Source organism: Neoarius graeffei, chromosome 11 (assembly GCF_027579695.1).
Source record: "Neoarius graeffei isolate fNeoGra1 chromosome 11, fNeoGra1.pri, whole genome shotgun sequence".
NCBI lineage: Eukaryota > Metazoa > Chordata > Actinopteri > Siluriformes > Ariidae > Neoarius > Neoarius graeffei.
Genome location: NC_083579.1, coordinates 82828095 through 82849614, shown reverse-complemented (window position 1 = coordinate 82849614; position 21520 = coordinate 82828095). Strand labels below are relative to the sequence as shown.

The window sequence follows — 21520 nt, the reverse complement described above, 5'->3', positions numbered from 1 at the left end:
TTAATACCCAACAACCCATACAGTTCGTTCAGTGTACGTGACATAAACGAGGTGCCTTGGTCAGTCAGAATCTCTTTCGGGATTCCAACTCGGGAGATAACGCGGAAGAATGCCTCCGCAATACTGCGTGCTGAGATATTGCGAAGAGGCACTGCTTCTGGGTATCGCGCTGCATAGTCCACCAGAACTAATATAAAGCGGTACCCTCGTGTTGACCGATCTAATGGCCCAACGAGATCCATCCCAATTCTTTCGAACGGGGTCTCGATTAATGGTAGAGGGCGCAAAGGCACTTTTGGAATGGCCGCTGGATTTACTAACTGGCATTCGCGGCATGCCGTACACCACCTATGGGCATCGCCGCGAATCCCTGGCCAATAGAACCGGGCCATTATTCGGGCTAGTGTTGTATCCTGCCCTAAGTGTCCAGCCATGGGATTAAAGTGAGCCGCCTGGAATACCAATTCCCGGTGGCTCTTCGGAATCAAAAGCTGCGTGACTCGCTCTTTAGTTTGAGTGTCCTGTGTCACTTGGTATAATCTATCCTTCATAATTGCGAAGTAGGGGAAGGATGGGGTGGCGTTTGGCTGGAGCGTTTGACCATCGATTACTCTCACTTGGTCAAACGCATGCCGCAGAGTCTCGTCTCGCAACTGCTCTAACGGGAAATCTGCCAGGGACTCCCCAATAGAGAGAGGAGGAGCCAGCGGCTCCTCACTCTGACACGGAGCTGATGTAGACGGCTCTGTGACAGCTGCTCCCACCAACGTGACACCGGGACCTCCCCCTGTTAAACTATGGCAGGACCCACTCTTCACTAAGTGTGTCATTAAATGCTGAAATCCCGGTCAATCAGTCCCCAAAGTTATCGAGTGGGTAAGGTGAGGATTAATCGCCACCTTCACTATAAATTTTTCCCCTCGAAAAAGAATGTGGACTGACACTAGAGGGTAGTTGTGAAGTGCACACACAACACCTTCACCAATTGTGCTCCCCCCAATGCCTTGTCTTGCACCAGGCTTTGGTGGATTAAAGTCTGATTACAGCCAGAATCCACCAACGCCTGATATGTACCCCCTTGGATACTCACCGGTATGCGATACGCTCCGGCCCGATAGAGGGCGCCTCCTGGCGCGTCGGGGACCCGAACCACCACGCCCACCTCCCTGACTGAGCACTGCTGTTGGAGGTGGCCCGGCTCCCCGCAGCGCCAGCAAACCAGCCCGGGCTTCCTCTCTGCACTAGTGCTCTGGGGCTCACTCACCTGAGGGGGGGGGGAGACAGACACAGAAGGGAGAAATGGGAAGGCACCATGGGTGCGGCGGGCCGGCTGGGGTGGCACCGGCCCCCGCCTCCGCGGTGGGGGAATGGGGCGAGGAGGAGACACAGGAGGAGGGGAGAGAGAGAGAGACAGGAGAGAAGAGAAGAGGTCATCTGCTGTCTTGCTGTCGGGACAGCCGCCAAATGGTCCTCCGCCAGCTCGATTGCCTGATCCAGTGACGCCGGGCAGTGGCACTGGACCCACTCTGCGGTTCCTGCTGGTAAATGTGCGATGGACTGCTCCTGGTCGATGAGTCCCTCGGCGTCGCGGTTGTCTGCCCTCAACCACTGCCAGCAGGCGTCCCGGAGTTGCTGGCCACAGGGGGTTTGCAGGCTTGAACAAGTTCAATTTAAGACTTTTTAAGACCTTTTTAAGACCATAGCAGGTTAAATTTAAGACTTATGCTGCACAAAAAAATAAAGAAAATTGGGAGAGCCTGAATTACTTTCGAAATAACAAAATTTATTATCATTCACCAATGAACTCATTACATCCCTAGGGTGCGCTCTTGCATTAATGAGGAACTAAGTTGCAGTGGAGCCAAAGACATCCCGCAAATCACTTGAGGATGAGGCATTCGATTCCGTACGGTTTGCGTGTTGTAGCGTTACAGTTTGCACGGAGTTAGCTGATACACCGTCTCGAGATGTGCTTGGACCTGACAATGGTGAACAAAATTGAGTGATGGCATGCGATTGTTGCAGACTTTTATGGGCAGCCTGGTGCTTCTCTGCTTTCGCGTGCGATTCCGGTGCCTTTATACCCAGGGTGCGGAGTTTGAGTATTCTTTTGCACAATGTGCAGTACGCCTCAAACAGATTGTTTGGTACACGTTTTAACCAGTCTACGAAATCATTGCGCTCAAGCCAGCAGTCGTTAAACTTGGATTTGCCCATTTTGCTACAAACCGTGACAATAGGGCTGTGCGATATGGGAAAAAATGAATATCCCGATACATTTTCTCCATTTCACGATATACGATATATTGAAATCTCCTCTAAAGGACCCCATGAAATCTAACTTTTACTCTTTACTGTTTTCACTACAATCCCTGCAGATTAAACAACATTCTTGGTTAACTTTACAGGTGGTTTTCAACAACACATTTTAAATTTTCATGTTCGTGATTAATCACAATTGAGTTGAAATAAGACTATTTTTATTCAACAAAGATGTAGCACAAACTGCAAAAACAATCTTGAAAATTGCAACAAAGGGGCAATACAATACAGAGCTGCTCAGAGCTCAAAAAGTGCAAGCTCAACACTGAGAAAGACATTTAGCCTAAATAAGAAAAGTGCTCTTTCATTAAATTATTTTAAAAAATAGAGGTAGATCTCCAAGCTATTAACCTGACTACTGAGAACCACTGGAACATTCACAATAGAGAAAGAGATTGAGGGAGAGAAGAGAGAGATCTGCAAAACATAATTTTTCTCTTTGCACACTTTTGAACTGAATGTTTTCTGGCTCTGCCTCTCAGATGTGTAGAATTCCGGTATTGCCTTCTCTGTAAAATGTCTGCGATCAGGCAACTCATGTTTGGGATCGAGTGTGTTTAGTAATTTTTGGAAGCCTGGTTTTTCCACTATACTAATTGGGATCATGTCTTCGGCAATGAAGTTAGTGATTGCATCCGTTATAGCTCTCCATCTCTGACTCGTTTTCTCATATGGAGTGGCTTTGGGGAACGAGGCCGCAATGGTCATTTGTTTAGCTCGTGGGCAAATAGTTTGGAGTTTAAGAGATTCTTCATACTGTACCAGGTGAGTTTCAGGTGATGGAACATATTTGTAGTGCTGCTGCCTTTCGTGATGACAGGGTTTTTTTTACACACTTTACAAATTGGCATTTGCTGTTCCACATCCTCCTCGCGATATCCAAAAAATGCCAGTTGACCGACCCCTTACTAGTTCTTTTAGGAACCAATTCATCCGCTTCCATTTTTAATGTGTCGCTGAAATTGACAGAGCTTACACGGTAGCCTATGCAACACCAGCAATTGCACGAACTGAGTCAGTGCTGTAAACCGGAACTAGGAAATCTTCCACAGTGTTGCCAGATACTGCTGATGTTTTCCAGCCCAAAATATGTTCAAAACCCGCTAAAACGCACTTAAAACCGCCCAATCTGTCAACACAACCGAAACTAGAAAATCTTCCCGGAAGTTCCTTTCAGCACCTAGATGCTAACCAATCCCGGGTGACATCTAGGTGCTGAAAGGAACTTCCGGGAAGATTTTCTATGTGCAGAATAATTCTGCACGTAACCTAGGTCTTAAATTACCCAAATGAGATTTTAGACCAACAGTGCAAAATATCTCTGTATTTTAGACTTTTTTAGGCCTAAAATTGAAAATGTGTAATTTTAGACTTTTTTAGACTTTTTTAGACTCCGCGGACACCCTGTGGCCAAACGCGAACGGCCGGCCGACTTCCTCTAAGCGCAAAGCGCGGAAGCGCTGACGTTGTTGCTCGGGGGTGCGCCCCACCCGCTGGAGGACGGCCCGGCGAAGGTCCGCGTAGGCCAGCCGGCAGTCAGTGGGGAGCTGTAGCGTGGCCAGCTGCGCCTCTCCCGTTAGCAGGGGGAGGAGGCGCGCCGCACGCTGTTCCACCAGCCACTCCGAGGTCTCTGCTACCTGCTCAAAGAGCATGAGGAAGGCCTCGGGGTCGTCCTGCGGGCCCATCTTCGTGAGGGTGAGGGGGGAAGGGCCCGCAGCGGTGGAGATGGTGGACCCCGCCGACGCGAGGAGGTGCCGGAACGCCCAATGATCTTCCTGTTGCGCCAGCACCAGGGCCTCGAACCGTTGTTCTTGTTCCTTTCAGAGGGCGAGCAGCGCCTGGTGCTGGCTCTATTGGGCCGTGGTGAGGGCGTGGATCAGGTCTGTGAAGGGGGAGGACTCCATGGGGCTGTTCTCTTCTGTGCTCATTCCCAGGTTTCAGCACCACTGTGACAGTTCGTGTAGGTGGGTGGAGCACAGAAGGACGGCAGGCAAGAACTGAGTTCACAAAAACTCTTTTATTTAGCTTTTCAGCATCAATATTTACTCTCACACACTCAGACACACGCACACACATCAGTCGTCTGGTTGGGGAGAGAGCTCCCTCTGCTCTCGCTCTCTCTCCTTAAATAGGGCGCAGTCACTGGGGAAGACACACAAACACATTAATTAACGTCAGGTGCAGTGATTCTGCCACTTACCTTCCCTGACTCTGCCCTCCGGTCACAGACCGATGCTTGACCACGCCCCGCTGCCACACAGACGAACAGGCTAAACCTGTTCTGTCTGCTAGCTGCACAGAGTCGTCACTCAGGGCCCACTACATCGAGACTGTGTCTGTTCCCCGAGCTCAACAAAAAAGTAGAAATACTCAGAGTTTGTTCCAGTAACCTAATCAATATAAAATTAGATCATACTGACTGTACAGCTGCTGCCAGCACCTTTGATCTAAAGGTGGGGCTATTAAATATTAGATCTCTTAGATCTAAAGCGCTAATGGTTAATGAACTCATTTCTGATCAGGAGTTTAATGTACTTTGTTTAACTGAAACATGGATTAAGCCAAATTAATATATAGCATTAAATGAAGCAAGTCCTCCTGGATACAGTTATATACACCAGCCTCGTCTAACTGGCAGACGAGGAGGCGTTGCGGTTATTTAGAATGATTATCTAGGTGTAACACAAAAACCTGGTTATAAATTTAATACATTTGAAGTTCTTCATACTAGCATAATGTATGTAGCCTCGAAAAACAAGTCTACCCAGTTAATTCCATTACTTATTATTTACAGGCCCCCGGGGCCATATTCTGAGTTTCTTTCTGAATTTGCAGATTTTCTCAGATCTGGTTATTTCCTTAGACAAAGCTTTAGTTGTTGGAGATTTTAATATTCACTTCGATAACCCAGAAGGCCCTTTGAAAACAGTGTTTGTGTCCATTTTAGATTCAGTATCCAATATCTCAGATTACATACTGATATTTTCAAATGAGTGATAACAGATGCCTTTCTCTGGGCTGAATTAAAGCTCACAACCTGGTCTCTCTAAGTAATGCTTCCATAACCTCTACATCTACAAAGCAAGGGAGAGAAATAGAGGTATTTTAACTGAATGGAAGATTCAGCTTGTTGGTTGGTGTGACAAACCAGCTGGCAGGTAGCAGCCTCAATAAATAAATAAATAAATAAATAAATAATACACCTGGAAGGAAACTGAAAACACCAAAGGACAACTATCTATCAAGTGGAAGTCTTGGATGCTATTGGATGCTAATACTAATGTTCTTAATTTCCCTGAGGGAAACCGCCCAAAGGGATCAATAAAGTTTTATCTAAGCTAATCTAAGTCATGCCCCTTGGCAGCTTCCTGTTGACCAGTCAGGGGCTCTGCTGGTTTGAGGAGGATGAGGAAGAGTCAGCTGTACTGGCATGAAAGTTGATGTTGTCTTTCTGCTGACATTTGCTGCCAGTCACCCAGGGGTGGAGGAGGATCTGCTCTAGGGTTGGCCGGTGAGAAGGCTGCTGGCTCAGACACCAGCTCATCAGCTCCTGGCACTCTGTGACAGAACCACATGGAGGCGAAGAAGGGCAATGGTAAACAGTAAACAGCAGCAAAGACCATACTTAACAGACACGGTGCATGGAGATCAATGTGAAGCCTGCCAGAGCAGATGTCACTCCGACGGACCTGTGGAGATTTTGCGTTTGAAGTAAATCTGTCCTCTCAGGATCTCTTCAGCCGTTTCGAAGGGGATGTTCCCACATACCATGTCATAAAGCAACAGGCCAAGCGACCAGACAGTGGCTGAGTGACCATCGTAGTGAAGAAACCGGAACCACTCTGGTGGACTGTACACCATTGTACCTGGAGAAAGGGGGCATCGGGTATTTTATATTGTCAGCATAAAACAGAAAGGTTAAGATTTGGGGTTAAGGTTAGGGTTATGGTGAATCAGACATGTACAGCATTTTTGTGTGAGTGCGCAGAGCGATTGTGCTGCCTGTTAGCAAGGGCTGCAGGTCATAAGAGTGGCAGCTGGTGTTTTTGGAAAATACTTCCTGAGCAGAACAAAGATGCTGCTCATCCGTCCTCACCCAAAACAGGACTAATGCAGGACTTGACTTGTGTACGATAAAAGGTAGGGCTGGAGGAATTTTATAAGGTATTTTTTATAAGGTATCACTTCTAGCCGAACATGACTGTGACCAGGACCTTAAAAATAAGTCAAATCCCACAAAAGGCCTTTTAAGGAACTGGACAGAATGCATCGATTTCCTAGGACTGTAACCACTTTTCCTAAATAATTAAAGACTCTCATCATTTGCCAAAAAACATCCACATTTTTCAGAGCAATTTCATTACACTCACGAATAGCCCAAACCATTTTTCCTACATTATGTACCAAAAAGTCTTAAAATTGGTCCTCATGGTTATGCTGACTATCATGTACACATGAATGTGTATAAACCTGGAATTTACATTTAGAATTTATATAATCTGTCCAGGCGGCACGGTGGTGTAGTGGTTAGCGCTGTCGCCTCACAGCAAGAAGGTCCGGGTTCGAGCCCCATGGCCGGCGAGGGCCTTTCTGTGCGGAGTTTGGATGGTCTCCCTGTGTCCGCGTGGGTTTCCTCTGGGTGCTCCGGTTTCCCCCACAGTCCAAAGACATGCAGGTTAGGTTAACTGGTGACTCTAAATTGACCGTAGGTGTGAATGTGAGTGTGAATGGTTGTCTGTGTCTATGTGTCAGCCCTGTGATGACCTGGCGACTTGTCCAGGGTGTACCCCGCCTTTCGCCCGTAGTCAGCTGGGATAGGCTCCAGCTTGCCTGCGACCCTGTAGAACAGGATAAAGCGGCTAGAGATAATGAGATGAGATAATCTGTCCAAATATCTGAAGCACTTTCAGATTATTTTCCTTGTTTGTACTACCAACCCTACAAAGCCAAACTAACAGAAAACAGTGCCTTGATAATGATTTTTCAGGATGTTCAGACTCACCTTGCATGTCAGTGTAGTCAGTGTCTTTGATGAAGGCACCTGAGCCAAAATCGATAAGTTTGATCTGTCCGGTCCTCAGGTCCACCAGCAGGTTCTCATCCTTGATGTCTCTGTGGACAATGCTGCAGCTGTAACAGTGACGCACTGCCTGCAGAACCTGCAGGAAGAAGCCGCGAGCCACCGCCTCATCCAGTGCACCGCGCTCTGTGATGTAATCAAAAAGGTCCTGAGCAGCCTCAGGACGCTCCATCACGATCAACCAGCTGTCCACACACTTCCACCAGTCCAACAGCTGCACCACTCCTCCGAAAGTCCCAGCCACGTTCTTTAACAACACAATCTCCAGGGGAACCACAGTGCCACACTGACAAAGATAACCCATTTAAATAAAGGTTTAACAATTTAATAAAGCAACAGAAGTCATAAAAAATCTGACCTTAATTTGCAAACAACAACTGTGTAAGTGAAAACGCAGGTAAATCTCACCAGAGTGCCCCACTGAGCCACTCTGTCCCTGCCCACGTGTTTCACCACCACCTGCAAGTAAGCTGACAACATTATTACAATGTCCATTCAGTTACAAATAACAGGGATCGAAACGGGAATTTGGGAGCACTGGTCCATTTGGACCAGTGCTTCTCAGAGGTACTGGTCCAAATGGAGTAGCACTGGTCCGTATTTATAATTACAAATTTCAAGCTGATTTTATATATTTATTCATATAATACAACCATATTATACATGAGTGATCAATTTCAACTGTCTATAAACTTCTTCCTCAGTCATCTCATTATCATCACAATCTTCGAAACCTTAGGGCTTAGGTTGATTGATCCGTGTATCCTTGCTGGTGCTAGGTTGATTCGGCTCATTCTGATTCCTAGATGGATTGGTGGATGATTTGGGTGGAATGGTGAATGACTTCTTGTGAACACTCTTGAATAAGGGCCACATACTTGTTGAGCGATATCCGTTTGTTTTGATAGCTGTCAGAAATGTCAAGCCAAGGACTTTTAAACTTCGCGGGGGTCTAATCTATCTGACCAATAGCAGTTCAAGTTACATTTGTCTTCATGGGCAGCAACGAAAATGAACGGGAAGAAACGAAACTTCGCACGGCCATGCTGCATGTAGCGGTGTACAGTCCCCCCAGGATTTCGTGGGCCTTTTTTGTGATTGTTGCGGGCTAAAGTGTCTGATGTTGTGGGGGGGGGTTCCAAAAAATTGCGATGAAAGTTGCAGTGTTTTTTAGGTTTTTGTCGCAATTACATTGTGGGAGGAAGTGAAAGTTGTGAGAAATTGTTGCGATTTTCTCTTTTTGTGATTAAAATTGAGTGATATGTTAAATACTAAGTTATTACTGAGAAACTATTGATTAAAAAAAACAAAGACTACAAGTCGTACACTCCACAAATCTGGCCTTTTTGGAAGAGTGGCAAGAAGAAAGCCATTGTTGAAAGACAGGCATAAGAAGTCCCATTTGCAGTTTGCCAGAAGCCATGTAGGGGACACAGCAAACATGTGGAAGAAGATGCTTTGGTCAGATGAAACCAACGTTGAACTTTTTGACCTAAATGCAAAGTGCGATGTGTGGCGGAAAACTAACACTGCTCATCACCCTGCACACACCATCCCCACTGTGAAACATGGTGGTGGCAGCATCATGCTATGGGGATGCTCTTCTTCAGCAGGGACAGGGAAGCTGGTCAGAGTTGATGGGAAGATGGATGGAGCTAAATACAGGGCAATCCTGGAAGAAAACCTGTTGGAGGCTGCAAAAGACTTGAGACTGGGAAGGAGATTCACCTTCCAGCAAGACAATGACCCTAAACATACAGCCAGAGCTACAATGGAATGGTTTAGATCAAAGAATATTCATGTGTTCGAATGGCCCAGTCAAAGTCCAGACCTAAATCCCATTGAGCATCTGTGGCAAGACTTGAAAATTGCTGTTCACAGATGCTCTCCATCCAATCTGGCTGAGCTTGAGCTATTTTGCAAAGAATGGGCAAAAATTTCAGTGTCTAGATGTGCAAAACTGGTAGAGACATACCACAAAAGACTTGCAGCTGTAATTGCAGCAAAAGGTGGCTCTACAAAGTATTGACGCAGGGGGGCTGAATACTAATGCACACCACATTTTTCAGATTTTTATTTGTTTAAAATTTTGAAGACCATTTATCATTTTTGTTTCATTTCACAATTATGTGCTACTCTGTGTTGGTCTATCACATAAAATCTCAATAATAAAACTTTTAAGTTCGTGGTTGTAAGGTGGAAAAATGGGGAAAAGTTCAAGGGGTATGAACACTTTCAAGGCACTGTATCGACCAGGCATTGGTGTGGATGATGCTGTCATCTACCTGCTGCACCCGTCACTTTTACACCTGGAGGGCACTGGGAGCACTGTGAGAGTCATGTTCTTTGACTTCTCCAGTGCTTTCAGCACAATCCAGCCATCACTGCTTAGGGGGAAGCTGGAGGGAGCTGGTGTCGCCTGCCACCTGGCTGTATGGATCATCAACTACCTCATTAACAGACCGCAGTATGTGAGGCTCCGCGACTGTGTGTCTGATGTGGTAGTCTGCAGCACAGGGGCTCCACAGGGTACAGTGCTCTCTCCTTTCCTCTTTTCACATCCGACTTCAGCTACAACATGGACAGCTGCCACCACCAGAAGTTCTCAGATGATACAGCCATTGTTGGACGTGTGTCAGAGGGGGACGATCTGGAGTACAGAAAGGTCATCACCAACTTTGTCACCTGGTGCAAACTGAACTACCTGCACATCAACGCCAGTAAGACAAAGGAGGTGGTGATAGATTTCAGAAGGACGGCTCCTCAAATTGCACCAGTGGACATCCAGGGTTTGGACATTGAGATTGTGGTGGAGTACAAATACCTGGGTGTTCACCTCAACAATAAACTGGACTGGACAAAAAACACAGATGTCTTGTACAAGAAGGGCCAAAGTCGTCTCCACCTGTTGAGAAGACTGAGGTCTTTTGGTGTGTGCAGGACACTGCTTAGGACTTTTTATTACTCTGTGGTGGTATCAGTGATTTTCTACGCTGTGGTCTGCTGGGGCTGTGGAAGTTCAGAGAGGGACAGGAAGAAACTTAATAAACTTGTCAGAAGGGCTGGCTCAGTCTTGGACTGTCCTCTGGACTCCATTGAGGAGGTGGGTGAGAGGAGGATGTGAGCCAAGCTGACATCAATCATGAATAACCCCTCTCACCCCCTACATGAGGCTGTGGGGCCTTGAGCAGCTCTTTTAGTAGTAGACTGCTACACCCACGGTGTAAGAAGGAGAGATACCGCAGGTCATTCATACCTGCTGCTGTCAGACTGTATAACACCCACAACTTGTAATGTAGCACCAATAACCTGTTTGTCGTTATATTTGCACTACTTCACCACTACTACCTCTGCCATCTCTCATCAATGCAATTGATATGTCAATCTTTTTAATCTTTCGTTTGTCTAATTTTTATTTCAGTTTTATTTGTTATCTGTATGACAATTTCTTGCTACTGTAACACGTGAATTTCCCCGATGTGGGATCAATAAAGTGAATCTAATCTAATCTATGTTACCTCAAGGTAATATTATTCATAAGCATGGTATTAGCTTCCACTGTTATGCTGATGACACACAGTTGTATGTTTCTGCAAAACCTGATGAGAGACACCAGCTTTATAGAATTGAGGAATGTGTGAAGGACATTAGACACTGGATGCTTATTAACTTCCTTCTGCTGAACTCTGACAAGACTGAAGTACTTGTACTCGGACCACATGCAGCTAGAAGTAAGTTTTCTGATTACACAGTAACTCTGGATGGCCTTTCTGTTTCTTCACGTGCAGCAGTAAAAGACCTCGGAGTGATTATTGACCCCAGTCTTTCATTCAAAACTCACATTGATAACATTACCCGGATAGCTTTCTTTCATCTCAGAAATATTGCAAAGATAAATTTAAATGTCATGCAGAAAAACTAGTTCATGCTTTCGTTCCCTCCAGGTTGGATTATTGTAATGCCTTACTGTCTGGATGTTCCAATAAGTGCATAAACAAGTTCCAGTTAGTTCAAAATGCAGCAGCAAGAGTCCTTACTAGAACTAGAAAATATGACCACATCACCCCTGTCTTATCCACACTGCATTGGCTCCCAATCAAATTTCATATTGATGGATTATAACAGATATCCCAAGTCTCCCGGAAGTTCCGGGAATCTCCCGCATATTGATAGTGGCTCCCCGATGCCCGCAAATTGGATAATATCTCCTGGAATCTAGAGCAAGCAAGCAAGAGCGTGCACGCGAAACATTAATGTCTGCATCGCGCATATGACAGAGTGCACGAGGGAGAGTGAGAGAGACTGCGTGTGTGCCTGTTCATGTAGCGCATGCTAGACAAAGATCATTCTGATTGGTTTACAGACATCCCAACCTGCAGAAATGTGGCATGACTCCCCCCCCCCCCCCCCCCCATCAGCAGGGTGGGGGTGTCACGACACCTCCCTGAAATGAGTTTCTGCAGGTTGGGATGTCTGTTATAAAATACTACAATTGACCTATAAAGCACTGAATGGTCTCGCGCCACAATACCTGAGTGAACTACTGTTTTGAGTAGTGATCTGCTCCCCAAAATTTGATTCCAGTCATTAACCTCAGTATTTTCATTTTCTCGACCTGTTGACTGCTTGGTAGAGTATCCCAATAAAATAAAGACAATCTGGCTATTTATACCCATGACTACCTCTTACAATTAGACATTCTCTGTCTCATATATTCATACACACACACCTTGTATAAGCACAATTTTATACATTAACTTTAGACACTGGGTCACACTTTTTCCTTTAAAGCCTGATTTGTGGTGTAATGTCTTCTGGCTATTTGTTTACTGTGGGTTTGTGTTTAGTTCCTGTCTTACATACAGAATACACTGTTTGTCTGTCTGTTGAAATCCAGCTGCTTCACATTTAAGTGTTTTTCCAGGTTCTATTGTAATCAGCTTAATGCTAGTAATCAGTGCCTGTTCATTTTGCATTGTAGGAAATACGCTAGAGCATAATTAATACATGTGACTTGAGAACACGCCCCTGTTGGACTTTGCATAATACAACCGATATACAATGCAATTTATTTGAGTAATATCCAGTCCTAATTTGTGTGCATATTTATACAGTGGTGCTTGAAAGTTTGTGAACCCTTTGGAATTTTCTATATTTCTGCATAAATATGGCCTAAAACATCATCAGATTTTCACACAAGTCCTAAAAGTAGATAAAAAGAACCCAGTTAAACAAATGAGACAAAAATATTATACTTGGTCATTTATTTATTGAGGAAAATGATCCAATATTACATATCGGTGAGTGGCAAAAGTATGTGAACCTCTAGGATTAAGCGTTAATTTGAAGGTGAAATTAGAGTCAGGTGTTTTCAATCAATGGGATGACAATCAGGTGTGAGTTGGCACCCTGTTTTATTTAAAAAAGAGGGATCCATCAAAGTCTGATCTTCACAACACACATTTATGGAAGTGTATCATGGCATGAACAAAGGAGATTTCTGAGCACCTCAGAAAAAGCATTGTTGATGCTCATCAGGCTAGAAAAGGTTACAAAACCATCTCTAAAGAGTTTGGACTACACCAATCCACAGTCAGACAGATTGTGTACAAATGGAGGAAATTCAAGACCGTTGTTACCCTCCCCAGGAGCGGGCGACCAACAAAGATCACTCCAAGAGCAAGGCGTGTAATAGTCGGCAAGGTCACAAAGGACCCCAGGGTAACTTCTAAGCAACTGAAGGCCTCTCTCACATTGGCTAATGTTAATGTTCATGAGTCCACCATCAGGAGAACACTGAACAACAATGGTGTGCATGGCAGGGCTGCAAGGAGAAAGCCACTGCTCTCCAAAAAAACATTGCTGCTCATCTGCAGTTTGCTAAAGATCGCGTGGACAAGCCAGAAGACTATTGGAAAAATGTTTTGTGAATGGATGAGACCAAAATAGAACGTTTTGGTTTAAATGAGAAGCATTAGGTTTGGAGAAAAGAAAACACTGCATTCCAGCATAAGAACCTTATCCCATCTGTGAAACATGGTGGTGGTAGTATCATGGTTTGGGCCTGTTTTGCTGCATCTGGGCCAGGATGGCTTGCCATCATTGATGGAACAATGAATTCTGAATTATACCAGCGAATTCTAAAGGAACATGTCAGGACATCTGTCCATGAACTGAATCTCAAGAGAAGGTGGGTCATGCAGCAAGACAACGACTCTAAGCACACACGTCGTTCTACCAAAGAATGCTTCAAGAAGAATAAAGTTAATGTTTTGGAATGGCCAAGTCAAAGTCCTGACCTTAATCCAATTGAAATGTTGTGGAAGGACCTGAAGCAAGCAGTTCATGTGAGGAAACCCACCAACATCCCAGAGTTGAAGCTGTTCTGTATGGAGGAACGGGCTAAAATTCCTCCAAATCAGTGTGCAGGACTGATCAACAGTTACCGGAAACATTTAGTTGCAGTTATTGCTGCACAAGGGGGTCACACCAGATACTGAAAGCAAAGGTTCACATACTTCTGCCACTCACAGATATGGAATATTGGCTCATTTTCCTCAATAAATAAGTGACCAAGTATAATATTTTTGTCTCATTTGTTTAACCGGGTTCTCTTTATCTACTTTTAGGACTTGTGTGAAAATCTGATGATGTTTTAGGTCATATTTGTGCAGATATATAGAAAATTCTAAAGGGTTCACAAACATTCAAGCACCACTGTAGATATACTCTTCTTGTATGCAGGTAGTGTGTAGTATGTTCAAACTCACTGTGTTTAGTGAATAAATAGTTTAGAATATTTCTAGTCCCTGTGTAGTTACTGGTGTTTTTATGATCGACAAAATATAAATGTGATAAGTCAAGTCAAGTTTATTTGTATAGCGCTTTTAACAATAAACATTGTCACAAAGCAGCTTTACAGAATTTGAACGACTTAAAACATGAGCTAATTTTATCCCTAATCTATCCCCAATGAGCAAGCCTGTGGCGACGGTGGCAAGGAAAAACTCCCTCAGACGACATGAGGAAGAAACCTCGAGAGGAACCAGACTCAAAAGGGAACCCATCCTCATTTGGGCAACAACAGACAGCATGACTATAACATTAACAGTTTTAACATGAGGACAGTTTCGTTGATGTTATAACTCTTCATTGATAGAAACTTGAGCGCAAAACTGTTCATGATAACTGCAGTCCTAAAGTTAGCAAGTCAACTGTAGTCCTCAGCCATAAAAGCATTACTGTAAGAGTCCAGAGCGTCCTCCAGGTATAACCCTCAACTGTCCTCATGGGGCCGTCCTTCACAGGAGCGATGTGATAAAACTCCGACCAGACACAGGGCACCAGGATGGATCAAGCAGGTCCGAGGGGCAGAAGAGGCTAGCATCTCAATCCCAGGATCAACATGTAACTCAGAGGGACAGATTGGGGGGGGGAGAGAAAACACATGTTGTTAGATATGCCCTAAAAATGACAAGTATTAAGTCTGTGTGGTAGGCTCGCAGAGACGAGAGTCTTGACGTCAGGCATAACACACAACAATGGCATGTTAATATGGTTAAAAAATATCATGACCTGCTCTGGCTGGATGCTTGATTGGGTGATGGGAGCACACTCCTCAGCAATGATGAGATGCAGATGGGACCCTTAGGGCTGGCAAAGACAATTCAATATAATATAAATCCATGGTAAATAGAGGATATTACACGGTTGTGCGAAGATATAAAGTTTACCTTTGAGTAGTGGACATATTCACGAGTGAACAACATGAATGAGTGAAAATATTCTCAACACAAAAAGATAAACTTAAGTTAATCAAAAGAATTTTAATTTTGAACCAGTTTGCCATTTCGACAACACGTGTCTAGTCAGCAGGAAAACACTGGGAGTGATGTCATCAGGGTGAAATATCGGGAATTATTATACATACGGGACACTTTTTCCATGGAATAAAAACATTTATTTTTTTCGTGGTTTTGGTTTCCATCAAATCCTGCGCTCTGATTGGCTGGCGAGTGGGTCCGTATCCTACGACACGGACCCCGGTTATGGACCTCTGGCAACTCGCTCGTTCACAACAAACATAGTAGCATTTTTTTTGTCAACATTTATCTTTTATTTATAGGATTTATTTATAAGATTATCAAAAATCTTTTAAATTTTTGCCAGCATTTCTCAGGAGAATAGCATTAATTTTACAGCATGGATAGTGATAACGACAGTCTTCACAGCAAAAGCAAGTTTTACTACCCTGAGGAAGAAGAAATAAAAGAAAACATTTCAGGAGAAAGCTAAAAACCTGTAACTGTTGCTAACGCAGAGCAAAAACATGGCTGAATCCTGAATGACTCAATTTTATATAAATAGGGGACTATAAAGGCGGCAAAATGTAGTTTATTTCCTGCCATGGAAATGCACTTGTATACCAAGGATGAAGCAATTTGCATTACAGCCGTGAATGAGGATTCAAAATGGCGCCTCGGCTCGGTTTTCCCTTTCGGGCGCTCTCGTTTTCTGTTAGAATTTGGTAAAGAAAAAATATATTATTTACCAGCTTAAGGTCGGTCCGTTTGGTGAAATACCGTGACCTCGGCCTTGAATACTGACCGAGGCCCTCTGGGCCTCGGTCAGTATTCAAGGCCGAGGTCACGGTATTTCATGATACAGACCTCCCAGCTGGTAAATAACATATATTCTATTCCCTTTTAGTGGGTTTACTGATGGCATGCAGTATTATCATATGGATTATCCTCTATGTATTACACCACTTTCCCCAATGGAGAATGAGTGTGCAATATTGTTACAATATTGCACGTTGTCAAGACAACACAACGTCACATGTTGGAGCTCACGCGAAGATCCAATGACAAAACTTTTCTGCTGTGCATGCGCACAATCATTTACTTGTCAGACGGAAAAGAAAGAAGATCCAGTGCTAGGTTTAAGCACTAAATAAATAAACTGAAAACTGAAACTAAAGACGCGCTGAACACCCAAAATGCTACCAAAACTTCATGAGATATTCTTCACGCATATTTACAAGACAAAAACATACCAACAGACATAAAAAAACTGGAAGAGAGACACGTTGGAGATGTAAAACTTCTGCGCGAGCGAATGACTGACAGTTTGTACACAAACATGGCCACGAGGTTGGCTTCATTAAAAGCAGAAGATTTAGAAAGAATTTTTGAAAGAGAAAGACGCGCTGAACACCCAAAAGGCTACCAAAACTTCACTGAATATTCTTTACACATTTAATCTTCCAGGGCGGTACGGTGGTGTAGTGGTTAGCGCTGTCGCCTCAAAACAAGAAGGTCCGGGTTCGAGCCCCGTGGCCGGCGAGGGCCTTTCTGTGCAGAGTTTGCATGTTCTCCCCGTGTCCGCATGGGTTTCCTCTGGGTGCTCCGGTTTCCCCCGCAGTCCAAAGACATGCAGGTTAGGTTAACTGGTGACTCTAAATTGAGCGTAGGTGTGAATGTGAGTGTGAATGGTTGTCTGTGTCTATGTGTCAGCCCTGTGATGACCTGGCGACTTGTCCAGGGTGAACCCCGCCTTTCGCCCGCAGTCAGCTGGGATAGGCTCCAGCTTGCCTGCGACCCTGTAGAACAGGATAAAGCGGCTACAGATGAGATGAGATTTAATCTTCCACATTAAATATAAGGAAAAGCTGGAAAAGAGACATGTCAGAGACGTAAAACTTCCAAGCTAGCGAGTGACTGTGACAGTTTGTACATAAACATGGCCGTGAGGTTTGCTTCATTCAAAGCAGAAAATTTAAAGCGGAAGATATATTTTGAAAGAGAAAGACACACTGAACACCCAAAAGGCTACCAAAATTTCACTGGATATTCTTCATGCATATTTACAAGAGAAAAATATACCAACGGACATCGAAAAACTGGAAAAGAGAGCAATAGTGAAAATATTGTCAAAGTTCTACTTGGAGGTGAGGAAAAGTGACGGAGACTTTTCCAAGAGGACGTCACTCCCAGACTTCACTCAGCAAAGCCCTTTTGTTTTGAACAAATGCAATGTAATAATTAACTACGAACAAAAGTAACTGAACTTGAACTGTCAACCTGTATATAGCTTGTATACAAGTTGGGTTGCTGTTCAGGCTTTTTGGACTTGTACAATTTTTATTGTTAGAACTTTGACTTTGTACAGTACACTGGATTGACAGAACATTGAATTACATTCGATCAGAATCAGTATTCAATATTGGTAAGTTACCCCCCTGTTCTTAACTTTTTGTAAAATCTATAATTGTTCCATTGAATGTGTATAATAATAAGAAGAAGAGGAAGAAGAATGGCTTTTTTTGTGGTATATCAGATATATTCCATTCAGCTAGCATGATACTGAACGAGTTGAAGACAAGTTCAATATCATGCTAGCTGAATGGAATATATCGGATATACCACTCAAAGCATGTCTGTGAAGATTCTCAATCATCCAGGTCATAGTAAACTGTGGGTGGTAGAAATAGGCAACTGGACTTGCTTGAAGATTCTTGAAAATGTTTCACCTCTCATCCGAAAGGCTTCCTCAGTTCTGTCTGACTAATAGGGAGTATCAGATATTTATCCTCTCCTGGATCAGAATCAGAATCAGAATTCTGATGACCAGCTCATCTAAGGTGTCACTGAGGCACCATGTTGGTGTGGATCACTGGAGGCTGGGTGTGAATGGCGAGTCATTAGGGTGATCAAAGGATTGCCCATTAGGGTGATCAATGGCAATCTGACTCTCTCTGTCCTCCTGTGAGTCACCGAAAACAGCTGGGTCCTGGCATACACCCAGCCGTCTGGGAAGAGTGTCCAAGACCGCATTGTAGATGGTTGACAAATGATGTCTTAGACCCCCACCTCTGTTCAGTGATGGCCGTTCCAGGTTGACAAAAATGGCTTCTTTAACTCCTCGCTCATACCAACGATCCTCTCTGGCTAAAATGTGTACGTTACAATCCTGAAATGAGTGTCCTTTGTTGTTAAGATGAATGTAGACAGCCGAGTCCTGGCCTGAGGAGCTGGCTCTCCTGTGTTGGGCCAAGTGCCTGTATAGCGGTTGTTTTGTCTCCCCAATATATGAGTAGTGCAATCCTCACTGCACTGAATTGCATACACTACGTTGTCCTGTTTGTGTCTGGGTATTCTGTCCTTAGGGTGGACCAGTTTCTGCTTCAGGGTGTTACTGGGTCTGAAATGTACTGGAATGTTGTGTTTGTAGAACACAACAATGCACATCAGTGCACTCGAAACACATCAATGCAGTGGATAGCAACATCAACTTCACTCGGGAGGATGTCAGTGGGAATAATCTAGGCTTCTTGGATTGTGATGTACACATTAGACAAGACAGAAGCCTTAGTATCAAGGTCTACCGGAAACCCACACATACAGACCAGTACCTACTTTTCGACTCTCACCACCGACTGGAACATAAATTGGGTGTCATTAGGACCTTGCAACACAGGGCTCAGAACATTCCTACAACATTAGAGGGAAAAGAGAAGGAGCAGAATCATATCAAGAAAGCACTTCAGAATTGCGGTTATCCCAACTGGGCTTTCCTAAAGAGCATAAAAAGGAACATAACTGACAAGGATGATAACAGGAACAAACGCAAGAACATTGTCATTCCCTACATTTCTGGTCTATCTGAGAAACTCAGGAGGATCTTCTATAAACACAACATTCCGGTACATTTCAGACCCAGTAACACCCTGAAGCAGAAACTGGTCCACCCTAAGGACAGAATACCCAGACACAAACAGGACAACGTAGTGTATGCAATTCAGTGCAGTGAGGATTGCACGGACTTGTATATTGGGGAGACAAAACAACCGCTATACAGGCGCTTGGCCCAACACAGGAGAGCCAGCTCCTCAGGCCAGGACTCGGCTGTCTACATTCATCTTAACAACAAAGGACACTCATTTCAGGATTGTAACGTACGCATTTTAGCCAGAGAGGATTGTTGGTATGAGCGAGGAGTTAAAGAAGCCATTTTTGTCAACCTGGAACAGCCATCACTGAACAGAGGTGGGGGTCTAAGACATAATTTGTCAACCATCTACAATGCGGTCTTGGACACTCTTCCCAGAAGACTGGGTGTATGCCAGGACCCAGCTGTTTTCGGTGACTCACAGGAGGACAGAGAGAGTCAGATTGCCATTGATCACCCTAACGGGCAATCCTTTGATCACCCTAATGTAGGTACATTCACAGTCTCTTTAAGAAACTACATTTCCCATCAGCCAACTTCCGCGTTGACCTACGTCATGTGGGGGCGGGATCAGCAACATTACTTCCTCTCTAAAGGCATAAATAATGGAACAAACTTCCGCTCTTTCTCTTTCTGTCGCGGGACCAGCAGTCTGCGTACACAAAGAGGCTGCTCACCCGAGCAAATTTAAAAAGACGTCTTTTCTTTTCTTTCTTGCAAGAATCAGAGTTTCGCGCTTTTCTTTGTTTACCTTTGGCCACGGTAGACTAAGATCGCGCGATTTTAAACTCAGCTCGAGTTACAACCGGTTTTTCATTTGTTCCTTATAAGTACGTACAACACTGCAATCAAGGCAGTTATTTTACAGTTAAGAAGCGATTGAATCCTTTTTAACTCAAAAGCTGTGCACAGTATTTAATCAGAGACTTACTTTCTTTTCATCACAAGCGACCGTCGCCGGATCAAGAATTCTCTGCTTTCCACAGACGTGCTCCACAGGCCTCTGTGAAACTCAACTTCTCCAAGTAGTTCCCTGTGACTCATGTGCTTCACAACAGTGAAAAACTCCAAAGTCTCAGGACATCTTCTCATAATCTCACGTAGAAGCGAGATATTAAGTAAGACTTGGCAAATTTTGGGCATAAAGACTAGTCTTAGGAATTAGCTTTTATTGAAGTAGTGTGAATTTAAACTCACGTTTAATTGTTACACTATAGACACGCAGCGTGTTGAATTGATTTATTGTTTTTGTTTTAATCTCTCAATTGTTTTAATAGATAGGCTGTGCATGCTTCTCTTTATTCCTACTAACATATTTAATTATCTTATTATACATTTTGATTGTATCAAGATTTCAGTGAATTTGGTAATGTTATAAAGCTAGTGGATTAGCTGCTACGGCTAATTCTTCTATCTTATTAGCATCCAGAGATAACCGTATTGTCCCCAAAGGACGGTTAGGCCTTACCATGTGCTCAAACACACCTTTTGCTAGCTCCCCTTTGTCTTAGCTTAGCCACAAGAGGTTAATCTAGGCCTACCCGAACACGTGGTCAACTCCTCCCCCACAACACACGTGGAGTTACAGTAGCTACACAGGCTAATCTAGGCCTACACAAACACGTGGCCACTCACAAATTCCTTTAGCTAGCTCCCCTCCTTAGCTAGCCACACAAAGCTAATTCCTTTAGCTAGCTACACAAAGCTAACCCTCTTGTAGGCCACACCCACACAAGGCCTCTCATACACACACACACACACACACACACACCTCACTTTTTGTATATATTTCAATCTGCTATTATCCATTTTTATCTTTGTTATAATAAATTCATTTATTATTGAAACCGTGTGTTTTATTTGTGTTCCAATGTTTATGAAGTCCCCAATCTCCCAAAGAATTCAAAAAGGTGCGTATAATTTATGTAATATGATAAGTGATCATAATTTGGAATATACCATAATTTAGCTGTTTGGTAATTTATTATTAAGCACCACAATTAATGGTATTAATTAATGAGACTGATTCCATGAGTAATTTAATGATAATATGAGACTGATTCAATGAAAATATTTCACTTTGAGTGATTCACTTGAATGATTCACTTGAATGATTCACTTGAATGATTCACTTTAAGTGATTCACTTTAAATAATTCAAATGAGACTGATTCAATTTTAATTATTAACCTTCAGATTTAATGAGATTGATCACTCAATTACCCAAATGCACCCACATATTAAACTGGTGCCCCGTGTGAGGCGATTGGTTTGTTGACTTCTTGAATATTGTTGCAACAACAAATAAACTATCAGTTCAATTCAGCAACTGCTAAGGTATATCCCCAGGTGTGTTAATACGGTTAACAGTAGTGTGATAACCATATCA

The 21520-nt window shown here is 43.7% G+C and overlaps 2 protein-coding genes across 2 annotated transcripts in view; both read right to left on the bottom strand.

Moving 5' to 3' along the window:
• The window catches only part of LOC132894679 (zinc finger protein 260-like), a 414543-nt gene that overhangs the window by 97171 nt on the left and 295852 nt on the right, over positions 1-21520 (bottom strand). The window lies entirely within an intron of this gene.
• Positions 5702-7882, bottom strand: LOC132893728 (serine/threonine-protein kinase pim-3-like). Its single transcript, XM_060932843.1, has 4 exons — positions 7811-7882; positions 7325-7688; positions 6012-6188; positions 5702-5880 (listed from the first exon to the last, which is right to left on the bottom strand). The coding sequence occupies exons 1-4, from the start codon at positions 7880-7882 to the stop codon at positions 5702-5704; spliced, it is 792 nt and encodes a 263-aa protein (XP_060788826.1).

Bases quoted from the DNA above. Each gene is read 5' to 3' on its own strand.
- LOC132893728 (XM_060932843.1), bottom strand. From the start codon at position 7,882: ATGTTGTCAGCTTACTTGCAGGTGGTGGTGAAACACGTGGGCAGGGAC. The intron at 7,689-7,810 runs GTGAGATTTACC...TATCTTTGTCAG, and splicing joins TGGCTCAGTGGGGCACTCTG to TGTGGCACTGTGGTTCCCCT. The intron at 6,189-7,324 runs GTGAGTCTGAAC...CCCTTTCTCCAG, and splicing joins TGACTACACTGACATGCAAG to GTACAATGGTGTACAGTCCA.